At 37.4% G+C, this 13,782-nt stretch overlaps 2 protein-coding genes across 4 annotated transcripts in view; one reads left to right on the top strand and one right to left on the bottom strand.

Annotated features, from left to right (window-relative positions):
• The window catches only part of FGF7 (fibroblast growth factor 7), a 107,410-nt gene extending 96,268 nt beyond the window's left edge, over positions 1-11,142 (bottom strand). For 2 of the 3 annotated variants that reach the window (XM_073303968.1, XM_073303971.1), the window contains exons 1-2: positions 6,882-7,008; positions 1,854-1,934 (exon numbers count right to left, since the gene is read on the bottom strand). The gene's annotated coding sequence lies outside the window, so the exon portion shown is untranslated. Of the gene's footprint in view, positions 1-1,853; positions 1,935-6,881; positions 7,009-10,867 lie in introns of those variants that run through there. The other variant, XM_073303969.1, reaches the window with a different exon arrangement.
• Positions 1-13,782, top strand: part of FAM227B (family with sequence similarity 227 member B) — a 211,675-nt gene that overhangs the window by 140,443 nt on the left and 57,450 nt on the right. The window contains exons 12-13 of the mRNA XM_078854665.1: positions 7,774-7,913; positions 12,815-12,975. Coding sequence (XP_078710791.1) covers positions 7,774-7,913; positions 12,815-12,975 — 301 coding nt within the window. The remainder of the gene's footprint in view (positions 1-7,773; positions 7,914-12,814; positions 12,976-13,782) is intronic.

The raw sequence follows: 13,782 nt of genomic DNA, 5'->3' as shown, positions 1-13,782 counted from the left end.
GAAGCTGTACAACTATGAAGTTGTACAATATTTTTCTTTTAAATGATGTAAGGGGCTTTTGCCACTCTAAACAGTTTTAGGATATTTTTCCTCGATGAATTCTCAACATTCCATTTTAACTCTCTAGTAAAAAGCCATATTTGACTTCTCTTACTTATGTCACTCAGTTGTTCACTATTCTCCTCTCCACCATTTAACCATACAGTCTATTGCTTTCTTGTGATGGAACAAACTTCCCGCAAGAGCACTATGATTATTTTAACTGCATTAAATATATGCTTTAATGGTCTTTGTGACACTTGGCATCTGGCTGTACAATGTGAATTGTATCTGCTAGGGTGGTCTGGTCAATATATATGTACCTTGTATTAACTTTAATTTTCAAATCTGTATTTAGCCAGGATAGACAAGGAACCCCTCAGGTGAAGTATTCATTAATATGCAAAAAGAAACTCCTCCAAAAGGGATGTTTGGTCAGATTCACAATGGGGGGTGAGGGTAGGGAATCTTTGAAAAGCATCAAAATGTTAAAGAAAACCTTATGGTGTGGTTTCTAATTAGCTTTTATGTGAAAACTTTGTGTATCCAATTTAATGGACTTGCCTCTTAAATTCAAAGGGTTTTCTTTCTTTTAAAAATGATTGAAGGTACTTTGAAAGTAACAGAGATGCAATCAAGCAGGAAGAAGTTAAAGATTGTATATCTGCAGAAAAGAATTAATTAAACTAATTAAATTAAACCAAGTTGTAACTTTGAAATAAAATTGTACCTGTATATTGATGTCTGGACCAAAATGTTTTACATGCAGTAAACTTGTGTATGTAAACTTAACACCTACATTCTCAAGAGACACACAAACTCTTGCAAAAACATCTCAGTCTTATCACCATTTACACATTCCAGTTCAACATCACGAGGGTTAGCAATGTTGGGACCCCTAGTTTAGAAGGGCTGTTGGTGTGTCAAGCAACATGTCATTAACTCTTCACAGAGCAGGTCCAGGTGACTTAGGGGTGAAATCCTGGCTTCATTGAAGTCAATGACAAAATTCTCACTGACTTCAATAGGGCTAGGATTTCGTCTGTTATGCTTAAGGTGTTTTAAGGGTTCAATCCTACAGTCCTTATCCAAGCAAAGCACTAATTGACTTCAGTGGGAATTTTGCTTGTGTAAGGTTTTTATTATTCAGACCTTATGAGGAAGACAAACAGAGGTGGAAAAAGTTTGAAATAATTGTAGTAATCCTATAAAACCGCTAATGGCAGCATTAAGGCTTAATAAATTTCAGGTATTTCAAAATTAACATGACAAGATTCAGAATTCCTTTAAACCCAGATAATAGATACTGTACTCTTCACTGTTGTGATAAGAATGTTAAGTACATATAAGATTGTATCAATAAATGTAATTACATGGCAGAACAAAAACTCTTATATGCATGTCTGATAAATAGGCTTGGAAGGATTAGATTTGTATCTGTACATGTCACTAAATGTCAATTTCACCATACATGCACAAACTGAAAAATATTTTGCATTGATAGTCTACATTTACAGATAGGCAAAGTAAGAAAATGCTTCTTGAGAAATTATTAGAGTTTGATTTAAGGATATTTACTCTGTATATTTTGACACATCTGATTCCTCCCTTTCTCCCCACCTTCCCTCAACTTTCTGATACTATAAATTAAAAATGTGGGATAATGCAACAAAATCAAATAGTTACTGTGATAATCTCCACACATTATCTGCATTAAATGCAGCAAATGTTTATAGTGGTTTATGTCTTTGTTTTATCATAACAAATTTTGCATCAAAGAATCCATATAATATATTTGAAAAGTTGTAACTTACTACTATATGTCTCTATTGCTTTTCTTCTTCTTCGTTTTTCCACTTCACTCCACTTCTATCATCCTTGTTAGGAAATGAGTCCTGTTGAAGAGGAAAGTGCTAAGTCCTCAGGAAAAAGAGTAATCAAATAAGAGAGCCTGCAAGACCCTTCTTTGCAGAACGACTTGTTGTAAAACTACAGCTCTACACTGACAAGTGACTGTAAAGATGGCATCGTGGGGGTGTCTATAATTATTATCTCTTAATGACTTCCAGATCAACTTTCCTCGGTTTGCAAGTAAACTTTTTCTAACTGCTTCCCCTGAAAACTCAACTTGATCTAAAAATCAAGCTGTGCTAATGCTACTGCTGCTTCAGGAGCCAGCAATAAAACGTTCTGTGGGCTAAATTCTGTCCTCAGTTGCATCTGTCAACCCCTTTGTCATCAAATGATCTGCAATAAGAATTTAATTAACAATTCTGCTGATAAACATGTCAGAATTAGGCTTTGTCTACACATGGAATTATTCCTGATTATTCCTGATTAACACCATGTGTAGACATTTTTTCTATTCTGGAATAAGAGTGCCTTGTTCCTGTTTAATAGGGCTCCCTGACTACTGGGGCAGCTCGCTCCAAAAGCTGGAGGAGTCAGGCAGCCCAATGAGCCAGCTGGCCCAGGAGTCTGGAAGCCCTGGGGTCTCTGGCCCTGGGTCAGTCCACATGGCAGGATTGACTATGAGCTGTGAACCCTGAAAACCTGTCCCAGGATTTCAGGAGCCAGGAGTCTGGATACCCTGTGAGTCCCGGCTCAAGTGAGCTCTCAGGGCTTCCAGGCTCCCTGCCACAGAGCCAGGAGTCTAAACCTTAAGAGCTGGATCTAGAGACAGGGCTTCCAGCACTGCCTAGCAACTAGGTCCCCAGCTTAAGAGTTGGGCAGCTCTGGGAATCAGCTGGCCTGGTAGTCTGTAAGCCCTGGGGATCCTGGCCATTGGGCAGACCCCAGATCCACAGTCCCTAGGAACTCTGGGGTCTCAATTCCTAGGCAGTTCTACAGGCAGGCTGCTAAGGAGCTGGGCAGGCAGGTTTCCACTGTGTGCTTGATGGGTAAATTTTGAAACCTGCCTGACAGGTTCCTTTGGAAGATTAGTCACAAAAAAAAAATTGCTTTCAAAGAATCTGCTTTTTCCTTCAGAAAATTTCTGACCTAGCTCTACTGCTCATCTTGTGGCTGAATTCATTCTTCGTCACTATATAGCAGCCAGTAGAATAACAATCAAACTAACACTTATACATGTAATATTCATAAAATAATACAGGCATATTCTATGTCCTTTGCACACATGGCATCTGGAAAAGAAGAAAAAAGGAAAGCGCAAGAGCCACTTTTTAGAGAGGAATAGTAGTTAGGTGGTACAGCAGTGTCTGGACTATTTTTTAAATGGTTGCTATAGAGCTGTAGCTCTTTTGCTGTGGAAGTTAATGGGCCAGGAAGAAGCATGATGGGCTTCTGCACTAAAGGAGTAAGCTGTAACCTGTGTTTGATTTTGGCTGTGTCTGTCAACATTCCTAAAATAGAGAAAAGAGTGACAAGACAGCTAAGGGGTTAGAGGGTCTAGATTTAAAACCCTTTTTATATTTAATTTTGTATAGCTGATTATTATTTGTATTATTGTAGTGCCTAAGAGCCCTAGTCATGGACCAGGACAGCTAGGCACTGTACAAAGACACAACAAAAAAACCAGTCGCTGTCCCAAAGAGCTTACTAGCTAAGTATAAGACAAGAGATGACAAATGGATACAGACAGATGGCAGAGTACAAGGAAACAACAAGGCAATATTAGTCAGCGTGATAGGCTGTGATCTCAGCAAACCAGTGGCCTAACAATTATCAAGATTTCTGTGGATATCATGGAAAATGAGAGGTTTTGAGTAGAATTTTGAAGGGGGATAATGCATCAGTTTTGCAAATGTTTATGGAGGAGCTGCTCCCAAACATAAGGGGACAGCATGGGAAAAAGCATGAAGGTCCTTTTGAAATTTTAACAATTGGTTAATGGAAGCTGGCATCATGGGTCAATCAGAGGCAGGAGATGACATCTTATTAGTGAATGAGAGGTGATAGGCAGAGTGGGAATAAATTGTAAAGGGCCTTGAAGTAGCTTATGTTTGATGTCATAGAAGGGAAGCCAGTAGAGAGAGGAAGAGGGGGATGACATGGTCAAAATGATGGGCTAGGAAGAGATCTTTGCGGCAGCATTCTGAATGGATATGAGCTGACCACTATTGTGTTGGTCAAGACCAGAGGAAAGGATGTTGCTGTAAGTGAGATGATGAGAGCCTGGATGAGAGTTTTTTAGCTACGCGGATGAATAGGAAAGGCCATATCTTACAGATGTTCTGTAAAAGACTCTGTAGATTTTAAACGTAGCCTGGATGTGAGGACCTAGAGAGAGGTCTGACTCAGACCTGAGTGTTAGGAAGCATGATGAGATTGTCCACAGTGATCAAGAAAGGAGGTACTGGGGAAGGTTGAGGGAGGGGATGTAAGAGCTATGTTTTTGTCATGGCAAGCTTGAAATGATGACTAGATATTCATGAGGGGACAGGCCACGTTTTTAGTTTGGAAAGAAGGGGACAGGTCTGGAGGAGAGAGGGAGATCTGTGAGTTGTTAGCATAGACGTAGTTGAATTTGAGTTTACGGATGAGATTACGCAAAGATAAGTAGTAGAGGGAAAAGAGAAGTGGACTAAGAACTGAGCTCCACAGAAAGCTGGAGGGGGATGAGGAGGATGATCTGAAGGAACAATTAGAAAGGTAGGAAGAGAAACCAGGAGAGGACAGTCACAGAAGCCAAGGGAGGACAAGATTTCAAGAAGAGGAGTATAGATTATGGTGTTGAAGGTAGCTGCCACATCAAGAAAAATGAGAATGGAGTACTGGTTCTAAGCTTTGGTTAGGAAGAGGTCATTAGAGATTTTTGGCAATAGCAGTTTCAGTGGAGTTCAAGGTGTTGAAGCCGAATTCGAGAGGGTCTAAGATGAAATGGAGGAGATGAACTCCAGACAGCAATTGTAACTGAATGTTCAATGAGTTTAAAGGTGAGATGGGTATAGCTGTTATGATGGGAGTGACTAAATATGTTTATATTGTGAGGGGAAAGAATCAGAGGTGAGTAAGAGGTTAAGGTCAAGGGAGGGGCTGAGACTGAGTAAATGGGATGGGACAAGTGGAAGAGAAGAGCAGACAAGAAACATCTACATCTGTGATATGGGAGGAGGAGGGGAGATTTCATGATGTATTTTGTTAAGTCACTTGGAAGAAATTGGCAAGATTATCTGCAGAGAGAGACATGGGGAACGGGAGGATTTGAGGAGGGAGTCAAAGGTGTTTTTGTCTTTTTTTTTTTTTTTGTACAGTATTTCAGTAAAAGTAAAACTAATTGCCCTCCTGATGTCTCTTGTTTCTTATCTTTGTTTCTTCTTGAATTAATTTCCTCATACTTAAGTATCTGTCTGTTCCTCAGTTTTAATGTCTATCTCTCTTCTGCTGTATACTTTTCCTATACAGTTTTCTTCTCCCTTCTATTTAGTAAATCTGTCTTTTTAATCTGTTTGATTTTCTTTCTCTCCATTTTTCCCTCTTCCTCTTCAGTATGTTTGCTGTTCTGGCCTTTTTCTCTATTCATTCTCCCCTTTAATACAACTTTATCCTTTCTCAAACATCTGGCTGCTTTTTCCTTTTTTATTTCTTCCTACCTTCATTGCATTAGCCCATATTTACTAATAAACAATCTAATGTAGCCTGCTAAAATCCAAGAACCTCCAGTGGATTTTGGATGAATGTTAGAGGATTTTTAATCCATAAATGTTGAAATGATGTAATCTTTGAATTTACCTCTTTGTTCAAGAATTATAAGGTTCAATAAGGGCTGTATCCTGAGAAGTGCTGAAGAGATGAAAATCCTATTATCCATTAAACAAAATGCTGTCTAGATATTTGGGGCTTATGTAACTGGGCATATATACATATGTATCCTTTCTAAACTAATGTAATCATTCATTTTAAAAAGAGGCACCAGTTATCATAATTAGTCAAAATAACAAAAAATTAAGATAAGAAACTTAAACAAATATGCTCATTATTACAGCTGGTCCAATCTTTTATGATCAGCGTAATTGTAGGACATTAGTATTTCAGCGGAAACATAAATGTGCAACAGCAAATATTCTTTCAAGTTGAGTTAGAAAATTGTAGATCTATTTTCAAGAGTGTGTGTTGTAAAAGCCATGGAATAGCTGTCTTTTCAGGCAAAGCTTTTTGTTCAGAGACTTTTGCCTTCAAGCATTTGATCTCAAAGAGGTTATCTCATGTTAACTTTCATTCAATTTCTATAACAGCATTTTTTTTCTGCAGTCCATCTGTTTTGTGAGCTCAGTTGCTGTCAAGTACAGAGAGACTTTTTCCCAAATATAGTTCTTCATATTGCGGTTGTTCTAATTGAGGACATTTTCTCTCATTGCAGATTGGTTTGTATTTCTTTAAGGCAAGTGAGGCATTCTAGTGGTTAGTTGTAATTTGTTTTCTTCAGTGGATTTCCTGTAATGCACAAATGTAAAGTTTTATTCACCCTTGGTCCAAGACTTTTGTTTTCCTCGCCTGTGCGCATCTGTGTTTGCCTTCACCACAGGTCATAAAGTATATTTACCCAGCTGAGATGAAGCTGATTCTCAGTGGATGCCTGACAAAAGCTAATTTACTAAATTTGGTTTTACCATCATGTTCAGGACCACAAGGTCACAATGCATTTATATTTTTTCTTCTAGAGCAACCTGGATTATACTGTAGTTCAAATCTATCAGGTTATTTAAGACTGATCAAAAACTTCAGTGAATCATTCTGACAATTCCATTTAGTCCTCTATTTTCAGATGCTCTTCATGTTTTACTGCAACAAAGAAATTACTTCAGCTGACAAAAATATCCTTATGAAATGTGAGTTTTACGCACACAGTGTGTCTGCACATGCACATCGTCAGTGTAACATACCTCTGCAGTGCCAGGTGCAATTCCTACATAGGTCCATCTGCTCGCTTCCTGCTCCGAAGTACTCAAAGCTGAATACATTCATACCAAAACTGTGCTGCTCCACATTTTTCTTCTTCAGCTAATTCTTTGGGCTGGAAGAGGTGTGGAGAAGGCAGGAGATGGGATCTCAAAGACTTGGGATATTTACTATCTACCGCTCCAACCCATGGAATGCTAGGACCAGTAGTCATGCTCCTGTTTAATTTCTATGGGCCATAATCATCCTCTGTGTGAAAAAAAATCTCTAAGGAGTCTGAAGAGTTGGAAGGCTAAGTTACAGATTTAGTTGCTGCAAAAGGCTATGAAATAGGTAGAGCTAAGGATCTGTATTCCAATAATGGCAGTAGTGTTAGTGCTTTTAATAAATATGGTCTAATTTGCCAGGGTACCTATTGTGTACTCACAATAATATAGATTAATATTTCAAGATGCAGAAAATGGATTAAACATCCTTGGTGGTACAACCTTTCACCAAGTAATATTTCATCTGTGGTGACATTTCTTTGCACCGCATTTTGTCAAGAACATTTTGTCTGGAATGTATATACCACAGAAGTTTAAATGGGATTTTGACTTGGGAATCTTACATCCAGGGTCTGATGTGTATCCTACTGGAATTAAACATCACCCACAAAACCTATGACACAGATGTGATGTCCCACAACACTATCTCTGTATGCAATAAAAAGTCTATAACAACAGGTCAAGATGCCGTGGACCCAACAGACTATATGTTGGAGATGGTGACACAACGTTTTTTCAAGAAAGGAGGTGGCATAGTTTAAAGTAGTTGCTTCTTGGTAAGAAGCAAATATGAAAAAGTATTAAAGTGTGATTTGTATTTGTATGTTAGCAGTGAGATTTCAAGTAGGCCTTGATTTCGAAGATCTAACTGAAGATACAAAAAAGATGTATATTTCATCAGCTGAAGAAATGAAGAAAGACCGTAAATATAAAATGGACATGCCAAAAGAGTCGGAAACCATAAAAGAGGTTTGCTTTATACTAATTATGAAGTTATACACAATATGTAGTTTGTATTTCCATTCATTGCTTTTCTGAAAAACATTTCCCTTTTAACTCTTCCTTCTTCCTTTTCTCACAGAGGATTTAAGTCCTGATGATCTACCCTCTTTCCCTCTGGAATCTGTTCCTGTAGCCAAGTCCACCTCCCTGTGCAAAACTAAGCAAACAAGCTTGATGCATGAGGACTTGCAGTGGTCAGAGTTGGGGAACACCACTCACATTAAATGGGGGAATTTTCCAGTTGGTCTACTTTGTGGTTCCACTACAATACCCACCAACACACTCCCTCAGAGGATGCCCTCTCTCACCTCCCAATGCGATGTATATAATTCTAATGAACTTCGCTCCATCTTGTACACTGCACAACCCCACTGCTTCTACTTTCTTTGGGGCCTTTCACCCAAATGAAGAGATTCAGGTCAGGATTTGCCCCCTAGGAACTTAATGTAATGGTATTATATTTACCCTGTGCCTTATGTAACTTTAGGTTTCTGACACTGGGGAATAAGTTCTTAGTTAAGACATTCGCCTGAATCAATTATGTCATTGCAAATACACAAATAAAGAGTAATTGGGATATCAGAACTTTAGGGAGATGTTTCATAAGTGATCAAAATAAAGGTGTATAAAATGCCTCTGGTCAAAATTTTTTACATCAAATTAGACACCTAACCCCATATTTAGAAACCTAAATGATTGGGCTGATTTTCAGGAGTGCTGAGCATCCATAATCCCAACTGAAGTCAGTGGAAGAGCAGCAGTTCTGAAATTCAGTCCCTTTGATCAGATGGCTACAAGTCCCTTTAGATGCCTAACTTTAGGTACCCAAGTTCGAATAAGTTGGCTGCTATTGTTGTAATACACATTTCTGAGGCCTCAATCAGCATAGCATCTAGGAATTTGCAATACAGGCATTTAATAGTAGGTACCAATGAGAAAGCAGTTCTTGACCTCTTCCCCCTCACTAATAAAGTTGGGTAGATGAAGAATACCTGTGGAGGGTTGGTCCTGAGTATTCAGACAAGGTCATTCCAAACTCTGTGATTAGAACACTGCCTGCAGAAAGATGAATCCTGCATCATACCCTGAAAGTATGGTAATTCAGATTCAACCTGATCTTTGGGGGGAGTAGTGAATTCCATAACTGAGTGCCTCCCCTTGAAAATATCCTACCTACTGACCCTGCAGGTTTGAACCTTGGGTGCCTCAGTTGTAACATCCCTGTCAATTGCAGCTGTTGCAGTAGGGAATGGAGTAAGGAGTGTTTTTTCAGATAATCAGGCTTTCGTTAATTCAGCACTGTAAGGAAGAGAACAAGTATTTTGAAGTGAACCATAGTTTCTGGGAAGACTTAGAGTACCAAAGTAGAGTGCATCGTAATAGTCCATTTCTGAAGATGACAAATGCATGGATCACTAAGGCAATGTCAGAATCCAAGAGGTACAAGCATAATTTTCTGGCCAGCCAAATATTGAAAATACTCTATTCAATTTGTCCTCTGTTAGATGGGTAAGGAGTTGAATGAATGAATAAATACACAGAGCTATCAGGAGTAATTCCATTCAGGTCAATGGACTTATACCAGTTTAAAACTAGTGTAAGCAACATCTGAATCAGAATGTCATATTTTCCTGTGATATACATGTAAAATAAGAATAACTCAAGGAAATACTCATTTAAAAAACAGAGGCAGTTATAGACTAAAACAATGTTTTTTAAAACATTAAATAACAGTATATTTAACAGGTGGTTAAAATATGAAATATCAATAGCCACTGAATATATCATATGGTATTATTTAAACTCAATTTTACTGGGCCAAATCCCAAAATATGTGAGAGAAAATTACTTTTCCCATTTGCTCACCCTGTCTAAGCTGCACATTCTTATCAGATCCCGGTTGCAAGATATTTCAGAGAAAAACCTAACCTCTTCCAGGGTGGTATTCAAGCGGCCAGCTTCCATTCCATTATCAACTCTAACTGTCTGCTTTAGAGTAGGACCAACCCAGACTGAACTGCTACAGGTCACTATCAGCAGCCACATTTGTAGCCATTTGAAGCATCAAGCAACATGAGCTGGACGTGACAGACAAGCCTAAGAAGTTGTGGGTAACCCCACATTTTTCAGGCAACACTGCTTTGCCAGAAGCCGCCTCCCTCCTCCTTGCCACAAAGGAGCTTGTTGGCCTGCATTTCTGTCTCTGGTAAACAAAATGTTGTAACTCCCAGCATGACCAGTCTGGAGCAAGTTAATTTTGCGTTTTAAGTTTTCAGTTTCATCTCAGAACATTTTTAATTAATACCATAATGATGAAAATCGTAATAAATTCAAGCTCCTTTTTCATGAAACACCCTCCCCCCATCCTTTTTTGCTATTTATACCTAAAGTAGAAATTTTTAAACATAAGCTTAGATTTTATTGGGTGGAATGCTGGCAGCATGGACCAAATACCCTGGGAGTACCTCAAAATGCTATCAAGCGCAGCTGATACAATTGAAATTACCAAAAAAGTAGAGGCTGTCAATGCTCTGATCTGGTTCTGTGTGGATGGGGTAGGGGCACTTCTTACTACTCTCTCTGCAGGAAAAAGATGCTTGTGAAAAATCAGTTTACCTATGAAACACCTCCCTGCATATTGTTTCATAAATATACACACTGCATAAACATAGACCTAGGACCAGATTAAACTGGTTAAATCCAGAACAACTTCAGTGAAATAGAAATATGCTAGATTTGTGTTGGCATAACAGATCAGAATCTGGCCCTTACACTACAGTCAAATCACTTACATAAAATATGGTTCTGAGTGTCAACAATATATAACCAACCTTTTGTCTAGGTAACTAATCTCTCTGTTCCCTCTCTGTCACAAGACAACTTCAAGTTAAGCAGTAAATAAAACAACAGAAGTTACTTACCATCCATAAAAGGACTCCTATGAAGGTATAGTTGATGCATGAGAATGCTGTTTTTAGGATTAAATGTGATTTTACACTCTGAATGTCAGTCTCTTAATCCTGACTTCAGTTTTATTTCCATATGCTCTCAATATTCCTGAAAATAATTTGTCTTTCTGACTGTCTCTTGCATATCTGTATCTTCCGGTCACCCTGGGAAGCAGTATAGAAGTGGCACTTTTCCAGCCTCTGCAGTGGCCAAATCCCTTAATGAAGCAAGAACATAAATGGAACATACATTGCTGATGCACATCAGCTCTTTCCAGGAATGAGTCTAGATCATAGCAAAAATTAATTTATTTTCTCTGGATTTAGACACAAAATTTTAATTAAAAAACAAAACAAAACAAAAAAACACCTTGACTTTTCACCAGTGTAATCTCTTGAATTAATTTTCCTATCTACAGATGCATTTTTTTAAAAAAACACATGCTTTAAAAATTGAAACTTGAAAAATAATGTTGCTATTGACACAGAATTTCAGTGGACGAATGGAGGGAAAGGAAAAACATGAACATATTACAATTGTAACAAGTAATATTTCAGTCCCTGTCATGTCTTGGAAAATAACTACTGTATTTTCCTACTCAGTATTATGCCAAATTTGTAATCTTTTGCATAGCTTTATATTTGGCCTACAAAATCAAAGAGACACTTTCAACATACATTTGGCACAAAATTAAATAAATTTCCCACAATTAAAAAATATCCCAGTGAGAACAGATGTTTTAAAAGAAATAGACATCTCTGCAGTGTCTGAAACCATTACATTGCAGCGCTGAGAACCTAAAAGTGAAAGTGATTATAAATAAAAGCAAAACTAGCTTCATTCTCCAAGATGAGAAAAATACTGAAAAAAGAAAGGAGATAAATCATATAAAGTAAATTGGATTTTAATGTTTTTTTACTTTTAATTATGGTATTATTAGTAATGTGGTTTAAAAAAAGTGTGTTTACATATAGGGTCAAATCCTTAGCTGGTGTAATTCATCATAGCACCAGGGAAGTCATGCTGAATTGTACCAGCTGTGGATCTGGCCTCAAATTCCAGGAAAATTTTTTTCTTTAATCCCTTTCAGATCGTTTAAATTATAGCATCTTCTTAAAAATAAAATCAGACAAAAGTGCAATTTTTACCTAGTATTGTTACAAGTTACACCTAATATTAATCTATTTAAACAATTTAAAGTTGTGTTCATGTCAGTCATTTCCTTTTGCAGTCATGTCCCAATACCCAGGTTTATTCCACTTCCGTCTAATCTTTTTGTTCATCCCTCTTCCTCTCCATTTATAAAGTTCCTACTTACCTTAGTACATGAGTATCTCAGCTCTACATTAACATTAACAATAGCCAGATTGTGATCTCCCATAATAAGCATGAATATTGTGCAATATAGTTTGAAATGAAGTTCAGTAATCACTTGCACCACAACATATTCATATTGGTTTAAATTTAATATTCCTAATATATTGCATTGATATAAAATATAATTAAAATGAGCTGGACTTTACTGGCAGCTGTTCTTCATGTGTCTCAGGGGAAATTTCCCCTCAAAGGACTTGATCTTGCTGTGATTGAAGTCTATGGGAGTTCTACTATTTTAAGTAAAGACATGATAGTCTCCTATAATACTGACAAGAAACACAAGTGCATTCCCATGTTTCAGCACAGATAACCACCCCCAGTCTTCTATAGAAATAATAGTATCTGGTTATCCTGGGTTCACAATATGTAGCATATTAACTTTTTTATAATTCAGAATTTTTATAATTGTGGGTTTTTTCATTTCTCATCAGGGATATTTGGTAATATGTATATCCAAAATTCCATTTTGCTATATTATTATATTTGCAAGAAAATTAGTCTTAAAATAATATGCTTAGCTGACCTTTATCCACTCTGTACAGTCCTGTTATATTGGCTCAGGTCCTGACTTCCAGCGTGTACTCTTCAGAATCGGTGGTCGAAGTCCTCTGGTCTCACATTATCTTAAGATGCATGAAATCACTGATGGTGTCTCAAGCTCTTTGACTTACAAGATGAATCGTACTGAAATTTGCAAGCTACCATATCCTTTTCTGCTGTAATCTGAGCTATGTTTTTTATAAACTATTCTTCTACGCCTTTGACTAAAATGGTTTAATATAGCCAAAGGAAAAAAAAGTGAATGCATTTCTAAAATCTACCCATGCATTTTGTTTTCTTTTTCCATTATGTTCAAGATAGTTGGACAGTTTTTTCTTCGCTAGACTAAAACAGACCACAGTAATGCAGAATATCTCCTCAAGCGGTTAGAGCAAAACAGAAAAACGTAGCAGATGTACAGCATAAAGATGGAATGCGATTGGTCCCTGATCCTGTTATCCTTAACATAACATTAAAATGTCTACATGAAACTTCTCCATAATTTTATCAAACATTTTGTCTTTTAAATCCATATATTAGAGATAAGTCTGAACCAGAAACATAAATCCAAAACTTCCCAAATATTAGGGAAATTCCAGCTTCACAGCTCAACCTATTTCTGTTTTCATCCTGAACCAGAACCCTGGATCCAAACACCCCTAAATAAGTTCAGATTCAGATCTGAACCTGGATATGAACTGTGTGATCTGGACACATCTCTGGTATGGGCCTGCCTAAACCTTGGGAGATTTTATGTGTCGTGTTGTGGTGGCTACAGTAATATACCTACCACTTGTGTTTACATTTTAAACCAATGGGTTTGGGAACTGAGGAGTTATTAATTAATTTTGTTCTTTACTTGTATAATTGTTTCCAGCTTGTCTGTTTTTGGTAGATTTAATGATTCCCTATAAAGATTAATACTTGAGTTCCCTCAGGCATTTTCTGATGTGAATTTTCATAGTTGGGA

This window comes from Lepidochelys kempii, chromosome 10, assembly GCF_965140285.1.
Source record: "Lepidochelys kempii isolate rLepKem1 chromosome 10, rLepKem1.hap1, whole genome shotgun sequence".
NCBI classification, from domain to species: domain Eukaryota; kingdom Metazoa; phylum Chordata; order Testudines; family Cheloniidae; genus Lepidochelys; species Lepidochelys kempii.
Note: the sequence above shows the minus strand (reverse complement) of the source record. Positions and strands in the feature narration are given on the sequence as shown.